The sequence below is a fragment of the Melanostigma gelatinosum genome, assembly GCF_949748355.1.
Source record: "Melanostigma gelatinosum genome assembly, chromosome: 16".
Taxonomy (NCBI): Eukaryota; Metazoa; Chordata; class Actinopteri; order Perciformes; family Zoarcidae; genus Melanostigma; species Melanostigma gelatinosum.
In genome coordinates this window covers 20,750,254-20,765,148 of record NC_136649.1, presented here as the reverse complement: position 1 = coordinate 20,765,148, position 14,895 = coordinate 20,750,254, and the positions used below count along the sequence as shown (strand labels likewise).

General features: G+C 44.1%; 1 protein-coding gene across 1 annotated transcript in view; it reads left to right on the top strand.

The window, feature by feature from the left end:
- Nucleotides 1-9,011: 9,011 nt before the first annotated feature.
- The window catches only part of mta1 (metastasis associated 1), a 33,149-nt gene continuing 27,265 nt past the window's right edge, over nucleotides 9,012-14,895 (top strand). Inside the window, exon 1 of the mRNA XM_079287230.1 lies at nucleotides 9,012-9,138. Within this exon, the coding sequence (XP_079143356.1) occupies nucleotides 9,111-9,138 (28 nt within the window). The 5' untranslated portion in view covers nucleotides 9,012-9,110. The remainder of the gene's footprint in view (nucleotides 9,139-14,895) is intronic.

Here is a 14,895-nt window from a genome sequence, read left to right as displayed (position 1 = left end):
CGGGGGGAACGACAGGAATAGACGGCGGGAAAAGAGGGAGGTGGTCCTGAGGGCTGCAAGGAATGTTAGTCTTGCCATGAGGCAAACAAGGGTGGAAAAAGCACCTCAAAAATGTGACACATCCTAATCTTTTCTTTATCTCAGAGTGTTCTCAGAGGAGCACTCTGCCATTTTTACCTTTTCACTCGTCATGAGGAGAACCACTCAGCGTGTGAAAACAGTTGGTTGTGCAGCTTCAGTTCACTTTATTCAGATAAAATAAACCTGATGATGCCATCAGGGTATCTCAGTTCAGCTTGAGACTTTCATTTTTTTTTTTGCAGAAAGCCTGCCTGAAGGGGTGCAGCTTGAATGTTGTGGTTCATTTACATGGAGAGTCCAACCAAAGACGGTACTCAGATGCATAATAGGATTTTATAGGATTTCGTGATGTCTGAGCTTGACCTGGGAATACCAGGTCAAGCTCAGGATATCTCAACATCTGCTGCATCAATTTTGACTCCCGTATTCTTTTTAAAACATGTCTCTCAAATCAGTGAGAGCGCCCCTTGAAACTTTGCATTCGGTTGAAATGTTTTAAAGCCAACGTGGAATGTCGTCTTGATTTTCTTAGAAGAAAACAAAACAAAAAATATAGAAATCGTGTAAAAATCACCAAAATTGCTCTGAATTCGTCAGAAATTGCGTGTTTATATCTGGAGCCCATCACTCATAGTTAGTAATACGTCTTTACATCACTAGCACGATCCCAGTGGGAAACAAACTCCGAGCCCTTAGTCGTGTTAATCCTCGACCCTTCGTCCACCACGTCTCATGAACTCCAGCTGCACACCTTGTTTTAAACAACACTCATCAGATAAGCCCCAAGGCCAAACAGGTGCCAAAGCTGCCTTTTAACCCCAGACAGCGACATTCCCTCAGTTCCTTCCTGTTCATCCTAACCCCCCCCCCCCCCCCTCCCCCTCCTCTAACACACACACTCACACATTCAGGCTCCACAGATGTAAATGCAGGCTAATCCACATGAGCCACGTGACATTTCGTCGGCTCTGAGGGAGGCCGGCGAGGGCCCAGCCCAACACCACAGCCGGCTGCTTCTTCCAGCCGGCGGGCACGAGAGCCGGAGAGAGGCGACCAGTACAGTTCGGCCCGACTGAGGGGTTCTGGGGCCTCTATTTAAAGTGGACAAGCACGTCGTTTAAAAGACCTCAGGCAGCTGTGGTACTGCTGAAAATGTGAGAGCAGTTGTTTGTACGGACTGCACGTGATCTGCATGTGCGTGTCTTTCAGCGAGAGGGAGAATAAAAGAGCCTGAATTAATTATTGAAAACGTTCGCACACGCTCCAGAGTGGTGATTATTTTAGAAACAGTAGCCTATGTTTAGCTCTGCGAGGAGGAGACAGGGGTCAGATTAAACTGCCTCGGCAGATGATGAGCTGTATGTTGAGTGTTCGGGGAGATTTTAATAGACAGCAGATCTTATCTTTTTGGATGAGACCGAGAGGACAACAGGGAGGGTTTTATCTGCCTTCTTTCTCTGCGTCTCCTTACAGGATGCCGTCCTCTTGTTTAGCCATGATACAAGCAAGTTACTACAAATCACACACATAATATACTGTCATTGTAAGCCACAATCATTGAAATAAACGGATTGACGTAAACCAGCAGTCCTGCCCACAAATGATCACTTGTCCTGTGTTTCATCACAATGTTTCAGTTGGTAGACCTTCATCAAGTGCTATTCAGGTGTTAGACAGCTCCGACAACATACACACTTCATACTACATGTGTAAACAACACTACATGTGTAAACACAACCAATAAGCGTGTCCAAACTAAGTGCTTTCGATGACAAATCAAATTGGTGTCAAAAATACGTTTCAATCTCTTAAATAGAGATTAAAAGTATTAGTATCAAGATATATAAAGTACCACAACTACACATTAAGCAGACTGGCCCTTTTCTGAATAATGTATAATATATCATTAGATTGATTAATTAATATGAACGTCACTTTAATTGGGTAAATTAAGTTATCACACAGTAAAAGGTAGCAGAAAATAGAAATACTCAGGTAAAAGTACGAGTACTTTACAACTGTATTGAAGCACTTCAACCATTGCTGCTTTCAATGTCCATATAGGTGTATTGTTTTAAGACAGACATATAGATGAACCTATCCTTTAAATCAGGGCTCTCAAACTCATTTTCACTCCGGGCCACATCAGCATCACGGTCGCCCGCAAAGGGCCGGTTGTAAATGTAACTACTCGTAACATATTGTTAAATAACTCTCTGCATTCACAGTTTAAAGTCGTCTTCAATGTGCTCACAATACATTTCCATGTCAAATGTACAGTAAGCCAAAGAGCTGCTTCTATGACTGTGTTTCAGTATCTCATAATTTTGACTTTCAATACATTTTTTTTGCTGGCGGATTCGCGGGCCACATAATGACGCCCGCGGGCCGGAAGTTTGAGACCCCTGCTTTAAATCCAGCGCAACAAGTAATGGAATCAAACTTAACCGTGTACTTAGTGCAAGTTTGTGGTGATTTGATTCAACACAATATTGTTTTAGAATATGCACCATGTGAGCACATTATCAACTGCAAGAATTCGAGCACAGGACAGGCCTCAGTTGATATTGTACTTTCATGGTGCAAATCTTCTCACTTATTTTCAATAAATCAAATTACCCAAAAAACAGTTTGACATACTGTACACCTGTGACTTTTGGGGGCCCTTTTGGCCCGGGCCAGTTGCCCATTTCAGTCCTCCATCAGGTCTACATCCTCAGTGGGTATCTTTGACAGCAGGGTGGCTTTTTACAGACAGAACAGTCTGCTTGTGGCTCCTTTACAGTATTTCTAAGCGGAGATGGGAGAGTGCTCCTGTGTTTTATTTAGCCGTTGACAGTCAATTTTGAAGTATGTTACTCCCACTTGGAATGCGCGGTGTTTATTTTCCACCGAATGCCGTTTTTCGTGATGTGGGTGGATTGTTTTACTTGGCAGACGTCTTCACCGGTCACTGTTGGTCGAGGTTCCACTCTTATGCATTTCCACTGCTCCCTTGTCGAATCTAAAAGCCTATTTCTAGCCGGTGCAATCTGTATACATTCAATAAATCTGTCGTTAAAATGTGTTTGTTTACAACAGGGTTTTTTGGCATCACACGTGCTGCGGCGCTGAGGCGTGTCGAGGGAGGGTGTGGTTGAGGGAGGGTGTGGTCGAGGGAGGGTGTGGTCGAGGCCGCTGGCAGACGTTTGCAGAGGTTTTTATGTCTCTGTCTACACGACGTCCTGTGATCCTCCCTCTCAGAGCTCATATCATTTCTGAGGGAATCCTTCAACGCACATGGGAGTTAGACTCTAAATACAGACAACCTGCATGAACTCGTGAGTCTTTATTTAAAGTAATATCACAAGGAGGATAATTAACAAATCAAATACTTACTTTAAGGTGATTTAAAGGTGACTAAACACGTTCTGTAAGCTATTTAAACCAGTACGTGAGAACATGTTACTTTCTACATCCTATCGTATAGTCACACTGAAGAGCCCGGGGCAGTCAGTGGAATGTCTGACTCATCAAGGCTTTTCTGTTTGTGCTGCAGCGTGTTGTTTAAGTGAAGCGGATTCATGATCAATACGCCCTGAAGACTCCATCTTACTCAGCGGATGTGTCCGTGGTGAACGTGCTGTGTGAACATCTCTCATTGAGCATCAGTCAGCAGAACTGACTACTGGTCGGCTGCATCAATCATGCAGTTTGGATGTATGAAGTGAGAGTTTGACACAAAACACAGTTTCACATTTTGGGAAATACACGAAATTGCTTTCTTGCAGAGAGTTGGCTAAGAAGACCGATACCACTCTCTCACTGTCTCATACCACAGTCTCTATTTGGTCATGCACTAATTAGATACCAATAATCTAGTTATTGTGAAATAAATGTGTGAAAACACTCGTGATAAACAGCCCATACTCTCGTTAAACAGCCTTCAAGCTAATTGCCGTGCACTTATTTACACCCGTCCGTCCGGCATTGTTCAAACTGACGTGACAACTGGAGGTGTAAACAAAAAGTGTACTCAGTTAATCCGCTACAACTGCCTCTTACGTTAGAGGCTCTAATCAAGTTTGTGGAGGCTCCAGAGAGAGCAGGTTTCCATCCCAAGCAGGAGCCACAACAAGGTGACGTTTCTAAATCGACTAGAATGAAACCAGCAGCTTGTTTTGTGTTTGGTTGGCAGCACTCAGACTCACTCATGATTTAAAACCCAGAATCATTTTAGAGCCCTCTTCAGTGTGTCTTTGATATATACCTGGCTCTTCCTGTGTGTCAGCTGAATACCATGAAGCATAAAATGATTTACTCATGATTCACTTCAACAATAACACATTTTTAAATCGAGACATTGCAGCATCTAGTTGCATCTTGACTTATTTGTTACATAAAATAGCACCTCTATCGCCAATGCTGCTCATTCCGCGATCGAATAGGTTGTGTTTGAATATATTAGAATCTTCGTCTTCACATCAGCTGGTGCAGCTCCGATTGTCTTGCCCAATAAAACGACAAACACTCTTGCTGGAAAGGAAATATAAGACGTGACTTTCTGATGCCATTTGCCATTCCTGTGATTCCGGTTTCATGTCTCAGTGTTGTGTGGGTTTCCCCCCCACATGGCACAGTCCTCTCACTGAGTGCCAGGGCCTCTCCTCTCTCTGAAGATGGAGACACATTTGGCGTTTCACCAGCTGTTTCACAAAATATGTGCAGCTCCCTCTCGTCTGGCGGCTCCTTGCATTTTGGCACATGACCCTGCGGTGGAGGGTGGACACTTGGCGGCGGGATTCCCTTACAAGGTGGGGCCAGGCCCGTCTGAGTGCCACATATTCAACCGCCTGCATCCATATCTGACACAGTCTTTTCGTCTCAGCGCGATAGTTATTCCGCGATTCATTCTTGTGAAGGTTGCAGTATCAACAATAACCCGCAATTGCAGTGCGGTTAATCCCTTTGGATTGGGGCCAAGGTGTCTTGTGAGGCCTTCAAAGTGCGGCTGGGTGTTTCCAGACAAGCCATGGGTGCAGCGCCAGATGACAGACGGACAGATGACCTCCAAAAGGCAACATACACTGTAGAGCGGCTTTCTGGCACTCTGGTAGAGAGGCAACAACGAGGACACGGTGACAACGTTTGATTTATGTTATCCTCGAGGTCTACAGTCAATTTGATGCTACTCACTGGCATTGTCCCAGAATTCATGATAACTCACTGACGGCCCCCCCCCCCCCCCCCCTCCTCCTCCTCCTCCTCCTCCCTCTCAGTACATCACTGCCCTGTTGGGGGAGCAACTCAGGACAATGGACAAGGCCATGTGAGTGATGACCCCTGCTGGTGGGATGAGGTAGGTGCAACTGGAAGCATCTTGTTTTTCCATTTAGGCATCTGGTGCTTAGAAATGTTGATGGTTTCTTCCTGGTCTTGGAGCTCAAATGTGTGTTTTTCACGAGTTACGGACAGCACCGCATCCATCTGTGCATGGCCTTGAAGCAGCAACTTCTTTGTCTCAACTGCCCATTTTGACATAAGCAAGACAATCGCTCCCCCTGGAGTCTGATGCTGATAGATGCAAGCTGCATGTCCTGTGAAAGCTTCTATTCAGTTACTGATATTTTAAGCTGTGAAATCTGTTAGACAGATCCCCTGCAGCTGAGATTCCCAATTAAAAAGAGTCGTCGCTGCCTCGTGTCAAAGCCTTCAGAGCAGTGAAAAAACACGGCTAGTCGCTAATGACGTCTGCAACAGAGAGCTGTCACATTCAGGACTTATATAGAACCAAACCAAAAATGATACTTGACTTCAGCTCGGATGAGTGTTTTCTTTAAACTGCAACGCTGCCTGTTCAGTTGGAGGTGCAGATCTCACCATGGCGTTGACCTTCAGCGTGAGTCAGAGCTTGTCGTTGCCAAATGAAGACTGTATGAAAGATAACTGTGACTAACCTGGCCGACAGTGACTCTGTGGGGAGTGCTGTCACAGGTGTTGTTCCATAATAAAAAATGATCCTGCTGTTTATTCCACTGTTAACACAGAAATACACCGATGTATGTGTAGAGGAGAGAGCACTCTTAACAATAGTCCCTTTATTGCTCTACCTCCCATAGTGTCCCTGGATCCAAGCACAGCCCCAGTGAGAGAACAAACGAGGAAGCACAGTCAAAGATATGGAATGGTTTCTGCCAGGAAACGGGCCGAATTGATTTCCTCTTTGTCTCTCCTGTGCATGTATCTGTAACATGGAGGAGTGGAGGACTGACAGAGGATGAGGGAGAAAGTAGGAGAAAGACAGAGAGGCCATCAGAGGTCATCCTCCGGGACTGCAGAAGCTCTGCGTCTCGATCCATCGCCACAGACTGAGGTTCTTCGGGGAGAACACCTGCAAATGTATGCTGTTCTGCATGCATGCTCGCATGCCTGTGTTCCTGACTGCAGCAAACATCTGGCAGAGGAGCAAATGGATTCAAAAAAGAACATCTGCACAGCAGCAAGCAGACACGTAAACAAACACTCCTGATGAAAGTAGTCACAGTTCCCAAACACAAGGCTACCTTGTTGACCACTTTTCATTAATCCCATGTTAAGTATTGGCACTGTTGTCCTCCCAGTGTATTAAGGAACATTTCAACTGCTTGGAAGACAGCTCACTTGTTGTCGTTGTATGGTAACACACACACACTGTGCAGGGATTCACTCTGATACACTGCAATACATTTTTATTGCTCCAAAAGAAAAGTCAATTAGCGAGGTATGCATATGAAATAAAGTGTAAAACAGGGAGCAATTTCCTAAACAGCATGCAGCAATATGCAGACAGATAATGGATGTGTTCATGCAGAAATACACCGTATGTTGCACATAGCAATGAACAGCATACTGTAAATTGGGAAATAAACATATATAATATGCATAAATACCCATCGGGTAATAATGCTCTTTCATTTGTTCAACACAACATAGTTTGTTTTGTTCCCTCTCTGCACATTGACGTTGCAAAATATCCTTCAATTCATTACATTTTCTCTCATTCTTTTTCATAAGAGAGCCCCGAGACAACAATACAGGCTCCCTCCAATGCAGCACAGTTCCAACATTAAGACTGCACACTTGAGCAGGAGTGCGTACTGTAAGTGCACGCCATTGGCTTATGGCGGTCATGTGACTGCGGACTGTAGTCCCCTGTGTTAGGAAACAGTAATTGAGGCTTCCATATGGTATAGATCAGATGTAGCCTTCACCACAGCATTCCTCCAGCACAGAGGCTCCACGCTTGTGTCCACAATGAAAACTGAGCGAATCAAACAACTATCTCCAAAAGACTATATACTATATTCTCTCTCTTGTCTTACTGCATATCTGTTATAAGACAGCTTTTACTGAAAACAACAGCAGTATTCTTGTGGGTTTTTTTTGTTTGTTTATTTGTTTTTATTATCATATACTGCAATATAATCATATAATATTTGAGGAGAGTGTCTGTGTTGGTCTTTGCAAAAAATACAAAAAAATCCCATTTTTCTTTGTCAAATTTTGCCGAACATAATCCTTCCTACTTTATACATTTAACAAGGTAGGTGGTTATGTTCGGCTTGATAGTCCTACACCTGCTTGTGATGCTGCCAGAATCATGTGTATCCCATAATAGCATATCATCAGTCACTGTGCTGCCCTCATTGCACTCTGAGTACATAATGTAGTGCAACTATTTGCTTTACAGTTATAAAATATGAGCTAGAATATGTGTGACTATGACTTATAGAACACTGTTTTAATATATATATATATATATATATATATATATATATATATATATATATATATATATATATATATATATATATATATATATATATATATATATATGCAAATAATTTCCCAACTTGATTCCTTATTTGACAGGGAAATGCAAGAAAAAACAAGAAATTTAGCAAATTTAAAGACTATCGTCATGAAAAAAACACCTCAATTTAGGAGTAATCCTACCAATGTCACATGAATATCCCAAATTAAATTGTAGGCAGCTTAAAAGCAAATGGGTATACTATGAAATACAAAATACCCTGACATAAGACAGCTCACATACATTTTGTAGCAACTACAAACAAACAAAAGTGTGTGCCCCAAACAATTAGGCCAGGCATTATCTGTAAAGTAATCATTTATTTATAGAGTCGTTGATCATCAATCAGTGGTTGGTGATAAACCTTTGAGTTGCATTAATTAAATATAAATAAGCCTATTCCTCTCAACCCCATGGGGCCCTCTCCCCTGGTGGGTCCTGAACCTCTTGAGCTGAGGGGTTTGGGGGTCACAGCATTTGGTTTTCAGCGTGGGACAGGGATGCTTCATTTTTAAATACACCAAGTTACAGGTAAGTATTTTATGTTTTAATATCTACCAACTCTGGGGTGTTTGTTTTAGTAGCAAAATCTTCAGGTGTACAACCAGAGTTCCACCTTTTAACATCTTATAGGTAGAAATTACACTATTTGCTTCAGTATTAAGCCACTTTCTGTGCTACATCATGGCAGTAAAGTAAAACCGTTTCCATTTCACATCCACAGGAAAAACTGAGACTGTTATTTTCCTCCCATTTATCATCTAAACTAGCAACTACACGACTAACGTACTAATTTACTACGCAGGTAACGTTAACTAAGTAACTAACGTGAAGTGAACGGGGATATAGAAAGATAAGTCCGTGACGTCACGTGTGGGACTTCAACAAAGCCCGTGGCGTAGCGTCATTTTGAAACATACTCGTAGTTTACGGTTGAAACCGTAACAGCAATGAAATCAGTTATTTGTGACAATACTTTTCCCCCAAACCGAATACTGCTGCCGAACTTCGGGGTTTATAATACAAATAAAAAAGGTGTACTGTCTCTTTAAGGTCCCTCGGCTAGTCTGTTTCGTATTGATCAATCCACCATTTTCCAACACACAGCGGCGGCAGTGCTAACACAGCTCCGGCAGCGCGAGAGAGAAGAGAGAGCCACCCCTCTACCTGGAGAGGAAGCCAGGGACCGGGGGCAGTTATGGCCGCGAACATGTACCGGGTTGGAGGTAAGGTGGTGGTGGGGAGGACATTTTAAAACCTTGTTTTTATGGCGGATTCGCCACGATCCGCCGCGGGTCTCTGGTATTTACAGAGCGTGGTCCGTCTTTCCTTCCCTTCTTTTATTTCCCTAAAGCTAAAGAGCCTTGTGCTTCACAGATGATGATGATGATGATGATGGTGAAGAGGAGGATGGTGATGAAGAGTACTGCTGGATCCCCCCCCCCCTCGTTTCTTTTGTGTTTTGTTCCAACTTAACGATGATTCCCAAAACTATTACTTCGATATGCTGATGCGTCTGAAGTGATGCATTGTGTGTTCTATATATTTAAGGTAGCAGGGCGAACGCATTGTAAAAGTTTTTGCGTGCCATTCAACTATTGACCTGGATACTCTTTCACAACAAGCAGCGTTATGAGTAACCCACGAGCCTGCAGGGAAGCAGCAAGTAGATGCTTTTATAGAGAAAGTGAAGAGGAAGGAACTAGGTTTAAAAAAAAAGTTGAATAAGAATCTTAATGCATGCTGAAAGATGCATTTAAAATCTTTAAACAGGGTTATTTCTTCTTTTTTTTGCATGAGCACCTCCAGTTAATACCTCAGGAATCCAGTGGATTCCTGTTCGCCCTTCCCACTCATGTTCTTCTTCTGTTGCTCTGATTCATGTCCTGTAGGTACTGAGGGAAAATAGTTACTGCAGCCACACCATAGTTCTTTGAGAAAGGACTGAACAGCACAAAAGAAACAATGGCACAATAATCCGATGCTTTTACGCACAAAAAAAGAAGAAAAACACAAGTGGTAAAATGTTCTATATTCAAAATTCACTTTCAAAAAGTGCACCAAAATCACATAAAGGTGTCCGAAGGAGATGGAGGTAAAGCGAGACTGATTTCATTCTCCAGATGTATTTACATGCGATCCCCGACCATTCTCTCGTGAAGCAGGAATGCTCTGACTTCCCTTGGCATGGTACGTCAGGAATAGCTGGTAGTCAACGTCATAGCCCTCATATTTAGTCAAATTAAATGCGGCCTATACCTGCGTGAGGACAGGATTATCTCCCGAGCCAGGCAGAAATGTAACACTTCATCAGCCAAATGCTGCTGAATTAAGCACATCTCTGCACTCTGAGATGAGAATCAGATGAACTTATACATCTTATCTGTAGAAAACAGTACAGATTTGTGATTGATGCGATTTCCCCGCCTGTCGGCCTACTTCGTAGCTTTACGGTGGTGTGTTTTGGCCCTGTACCGAAGTAACTATTTACATTAATACCTTAAACAACGATCAACCTATTGCCATGTTGTCTTGTCCGTCCCAAATCCTAGAGCCACAGGTCGGCTGACAGCTTTGTGGGCTCCTGGAGGCAGCAGTCAGGTTTTAGGTCTGGTCAGAGCAACAACTCCTGCAACTGTTGATGACGTTTGTGAACTCGCTTCACTCTTTGTAGTTCTGTCTGAGGCCTTTTAGCGGGTTGATCACAAGTTCACACTGTTGTTATTGATGAAGGGATCCCTCAAGGATCAATATCAGGCCCACTGCTATCTACTCTGTACACGCATAATAATCATTTTCTGACTCGGCATTGTAATGCTCATTTTTGTGGGCACCTTTCTGCTGGAATGAGCTGCTTGAAGTTAGAGACACTCATTCCTCTGAGATACTTTAAATCTTTACCAGCTCATATTTCTAATAACGTTTGTGTTTTAATTGGCGTGTATGTGTTTGAGCGTGATGCTGGAGAAAATAGATCTTGTTCTCGGTTAGATCTCCTGAATAAATTAGGATTAACTAACTGATACCACATACCAAGTTGTTCTTTATGATCATATTAACCTTGTCCGTTCTTGGGAGACAAAATCCGAACATTATGAATATGCCTAATTGTGTAATAACCCAAACTAATCTGAAACCACAAAGCATTAAAATCACATTACTGAATAAACAAACTATTAAATAGTTTTTCCCACACTCATAATAACAATGTAGATAAAAAAGGAGCAGAATTTAAGCCAAAAATAAGTCTCATAATTGACTTATGGTCCTCTGAGACCAGTTAAACTCAACATCAGAACAAAGCTGGACCCTTGGAAAGATGGCCGCCACTTTGTAAGACAATGCCGGATGATCTTGGAAAAGCAACGACTTCCCTTCTGATTGAGCTGTGAACAAAAGCTGTCTCCGCTCCGTAGGATGTCTTTTCTTTTCATCCTGCAGGCCACACGTCGCTCTTCCAGCGCTACTGCAGGAAAGTGTTGGTGACCAAGTGTAGGCCATGTTATAAGTCTTCTCATCGAAATGGTGCGAAGGGAAGAGAGGCTAGAACAGAGATAGTGTGCTCTAGACCACAGAAGTGTCACAAAAAACGTGTTCACACAAAAATGACTCTCTTCATGTCTGTGTTCAAACAATAGTAATGTGCCCGTGTGAACATTAAAACAGCTTTAATCAGTCCTCCTGTTCATACTGGCCATTAAAAGCTTGTGTCTCTCTGACCGCAGCCGTAGTTAGACAAATCCAGTGGGGATCTTCCACAGTAACGGACCCACCTCAGTGTCTCCTCAGTGTTTCTGGGATGATAACACAAAGAGGGAACACTAAGTACGAAAAGGACTAACTTCAGATAAACTTCATGTGTTTTTGCACAGGACTCTTGATAGCCGGTGTAAACGGAAGGAATGATCACAGCAAGCGAAGCCTGTTTCATACGAGCACCCGGCTATTGTTTTCAGACAATTTGTGAAGCTATCCTTTTTGAATACATACTGTAACTGCAGCTGTTGGAAGTGTGACAACTCTTGCACAGAATGTGCTAACTGTGTTCACTAACTTTAAAAAGTGACAAACTTTTGTTGCGCGTGCTCTCATTTCTTTCGGCCGTTGGCCGGTGAGGACTTTCTCCGTGCTGCCAGTTATGATTCAGACCCCGCTGAAAGGTGTTGTAATGTTTACTGATATACAAACTGACTAACTTACAAACTCTGACAGTGCTCACACTTTGTTTGGCTGGTGGCTGGTGTTAATTTTCCCACGCTGGCAGTCGCCTCTCTCTCTCTCGCTCGCAGGTCTGGTGGGTGGACTCGCAGAGTTAAGTTTTTAAAGACTTGCCATCCTGCCAAATTATGATCATTTAGCCAGCTGCATGACAAGTGTCCCCGTCGTCTCATTTCTGCACATGCACCCGTCACAGTTACCAGCGTTCGCTGCAGGATACCTGGCCTCGTGGCGTCTTCGCCACCTCGGCTATTTAGATTTCAAGGAGTCGTCTTTCCCGCCTTAAAATAGTTGTCTGAGGGAGAGGTTTTTGTGTAAAACCCTACGCTGAACAATCATTTTGAATTGGAGCAAACTGCACCGGTTGCTGCGGCACAAGTGCAAGACCGATGCATGATGGGAGTGAAGTAGCAGTCGCTGTTTATGAGATAAAAAAAAAAAAAGCCCTCTCTGCTTTAAATATCACTAATTAACTCCGACATTTATGATAAAGGCATATTTTCTGTTTTGCGTGACATGGTGTCCGATGTGGATTATCTCCAAGGCCAGCGCAGAGTCGCAGAGCGTTCAGTGAAAGACGTTTATCTGTAATCTGAAAGCAGACGTTCACCGTCTTCAGCCGGGAATGACGAGTGGAACTCGGTGAGACGGATGCGTTGACCGGGCCAGTTAGAGTGATGTCGAACGTGTTAAAACGAGCTGGGACATTGATTAAAATAGCATCACCAGAAACCCCCAGCCGTACTACGACGGTCTGAGCCGTAATCCCGACAGGTGTGTGTGTGTGTGTGTGTGTGTGTGTGTGTGTGTGTGTGTGTGTGTGTGTGTGTGTGTGTGTGTGTGTGTGTGTGTGTGTGTGTGTGTGTGTGTGTGTGTGTGGGTGTGGGTGGGTGGGCATTGGGTGGGGGTGTGTGCGCGTGGGCGGACGTTCACGTTCGCCGACTTCCTGCTTCTCCATCTTCCCTTCCTCGCTCCAGCCCTTTTCATGACTGCCAGAGTACTGTATACAGACACCACTGCTGTATTCTCATTATTACCAAATAAAGTGTGCATCGAAAAACTATCCAGCACATGCATGTGGCACGAGATGCTCGATGTTGTACTTTTTCCTTTGAGTAATTTGAGTTGTGTAGTTTCATACTAGCATTTTGTTTTTTCAGCAAACATCCTGTGCAGCTGATTGTATCAAGATTCTTTTTTTTAAAGTGATGCCAGTGAGATGTTTGGCGTGTTTTGTGTTTTGTTAAAGTTTTTTTCTATTGGTAAAAAAATGACTCCGCTCTGATATTGGCACCCGGACCATGCTGCACCTTTCTAGTGCTCTGTGAGTTGGCCCGACTCTGCCAGCGATGCCTCCAGTTTGTGTCCATGCCTGCTTGAACTGGTGCACCCATTAGGTTTGACTGTTTGCTTCCTGTGTGTTGCGTAGCAGCGACGGCCGGGGGGGGCGGGTGGTGGTATTGCTTAAGTCTTGATTCTCTAAATCGGGTGATCTCCAAATGTTGCGAGGTAACGCTGTTGATGCTGTATCGGAGCTTCTTTTCCCTGTCGCGAAACCTTACGGGGTTCCTGACCGTCGCACTAAGGTGACAACTTTAGATTTATCTAAAGACATTCTACAAGTGTCGGCATAGACAAAACCGTGTAATACTTCTTCCATTCAAGATGCCAAACCATGCAGAGATGTTTTTACGGCCTTCACTGTCCGTCATGCATCTCGTACATGTGGTGATTTTTGTTTTGTTAAGTAGGTACAGGTGACATACTGGAGTTCTGCTGGTCAGGTTTTTGGAAAGCACCCTCTACATACAACGTCCCAAATGAACAGTTAAGCCCGGTAACCTCGTGAGAAACTGACCGCTATAGAAAGTGCATCAGTTTTACTGACAACATGTAAGTGCGTAGTTTGGATGGCGATCCATAAGTAAGTGGGCACCGTGCCAAAGTCTCTTTAGTGTGTGTGTGTGTGTGTGTGTGGTCGTATGTTTAAATGTAAACCAACATTCCTTTTTTATTCGTGTTATCGTCTCAGGCATTTGATCCTAATTTAACTGTTACTAAGTCATTCGCCCACGCGACAGTTCTGCTCGGCCCATCAGTTATCTCATGTGCTCTCTCTCTCTCTCTCTCTCGCTCGCTCGCTCGCTCGCTCTCTCTCTTCCCCCCCCCCCCCCCCCCTTCCTGGTTTGAGTCAGCCCAGCAGACTCCCTTTCGGGGCTCGGTAACGCGCCTCGATTGGCTCGCGCACAATTCGACTGCGACGTCACAAGGCGCCGGAGCTCGCCGATTGGCTGCCAGACCGGGAGCGGGGGATGGAGAGTGGGTAGTGGGGGGGGATATATACATGGATTGAGGCGGCAGGAGGGCTGATGGGAAAATGGAGAGACTGAGTGACGCTGCTCAGTGCCTACAGGCTCTCTCTCTCTCTCGCTCTCTCTCTGTTGCTCTCATTTTGAGTTCCTCTCCAGCTCGCTCTCCACCAGGCTCCAGCTCCTCACATGGTGGAAACTCCAAACACTCCAAACAGCCCACTCTTGACTGTCACTTAACCGGATTTGTGTTTTTCTTGAACTCCCGTCTTTTGGTAACTTTAAGTCTGCGCCAGGGACAAAAAGGAAGTCGGCGAGCTGCACCCAGTATCCCCACCTTCACAGTGGCGCACATAAGAACAGAACTCGCTGTGTGGCCGGAGGGGAATCGCACCCAAACCCCACAGCCAAAGTGAATGTTTGACATGTGGTTCTGCTTCAGTTTGAAATGGTCGT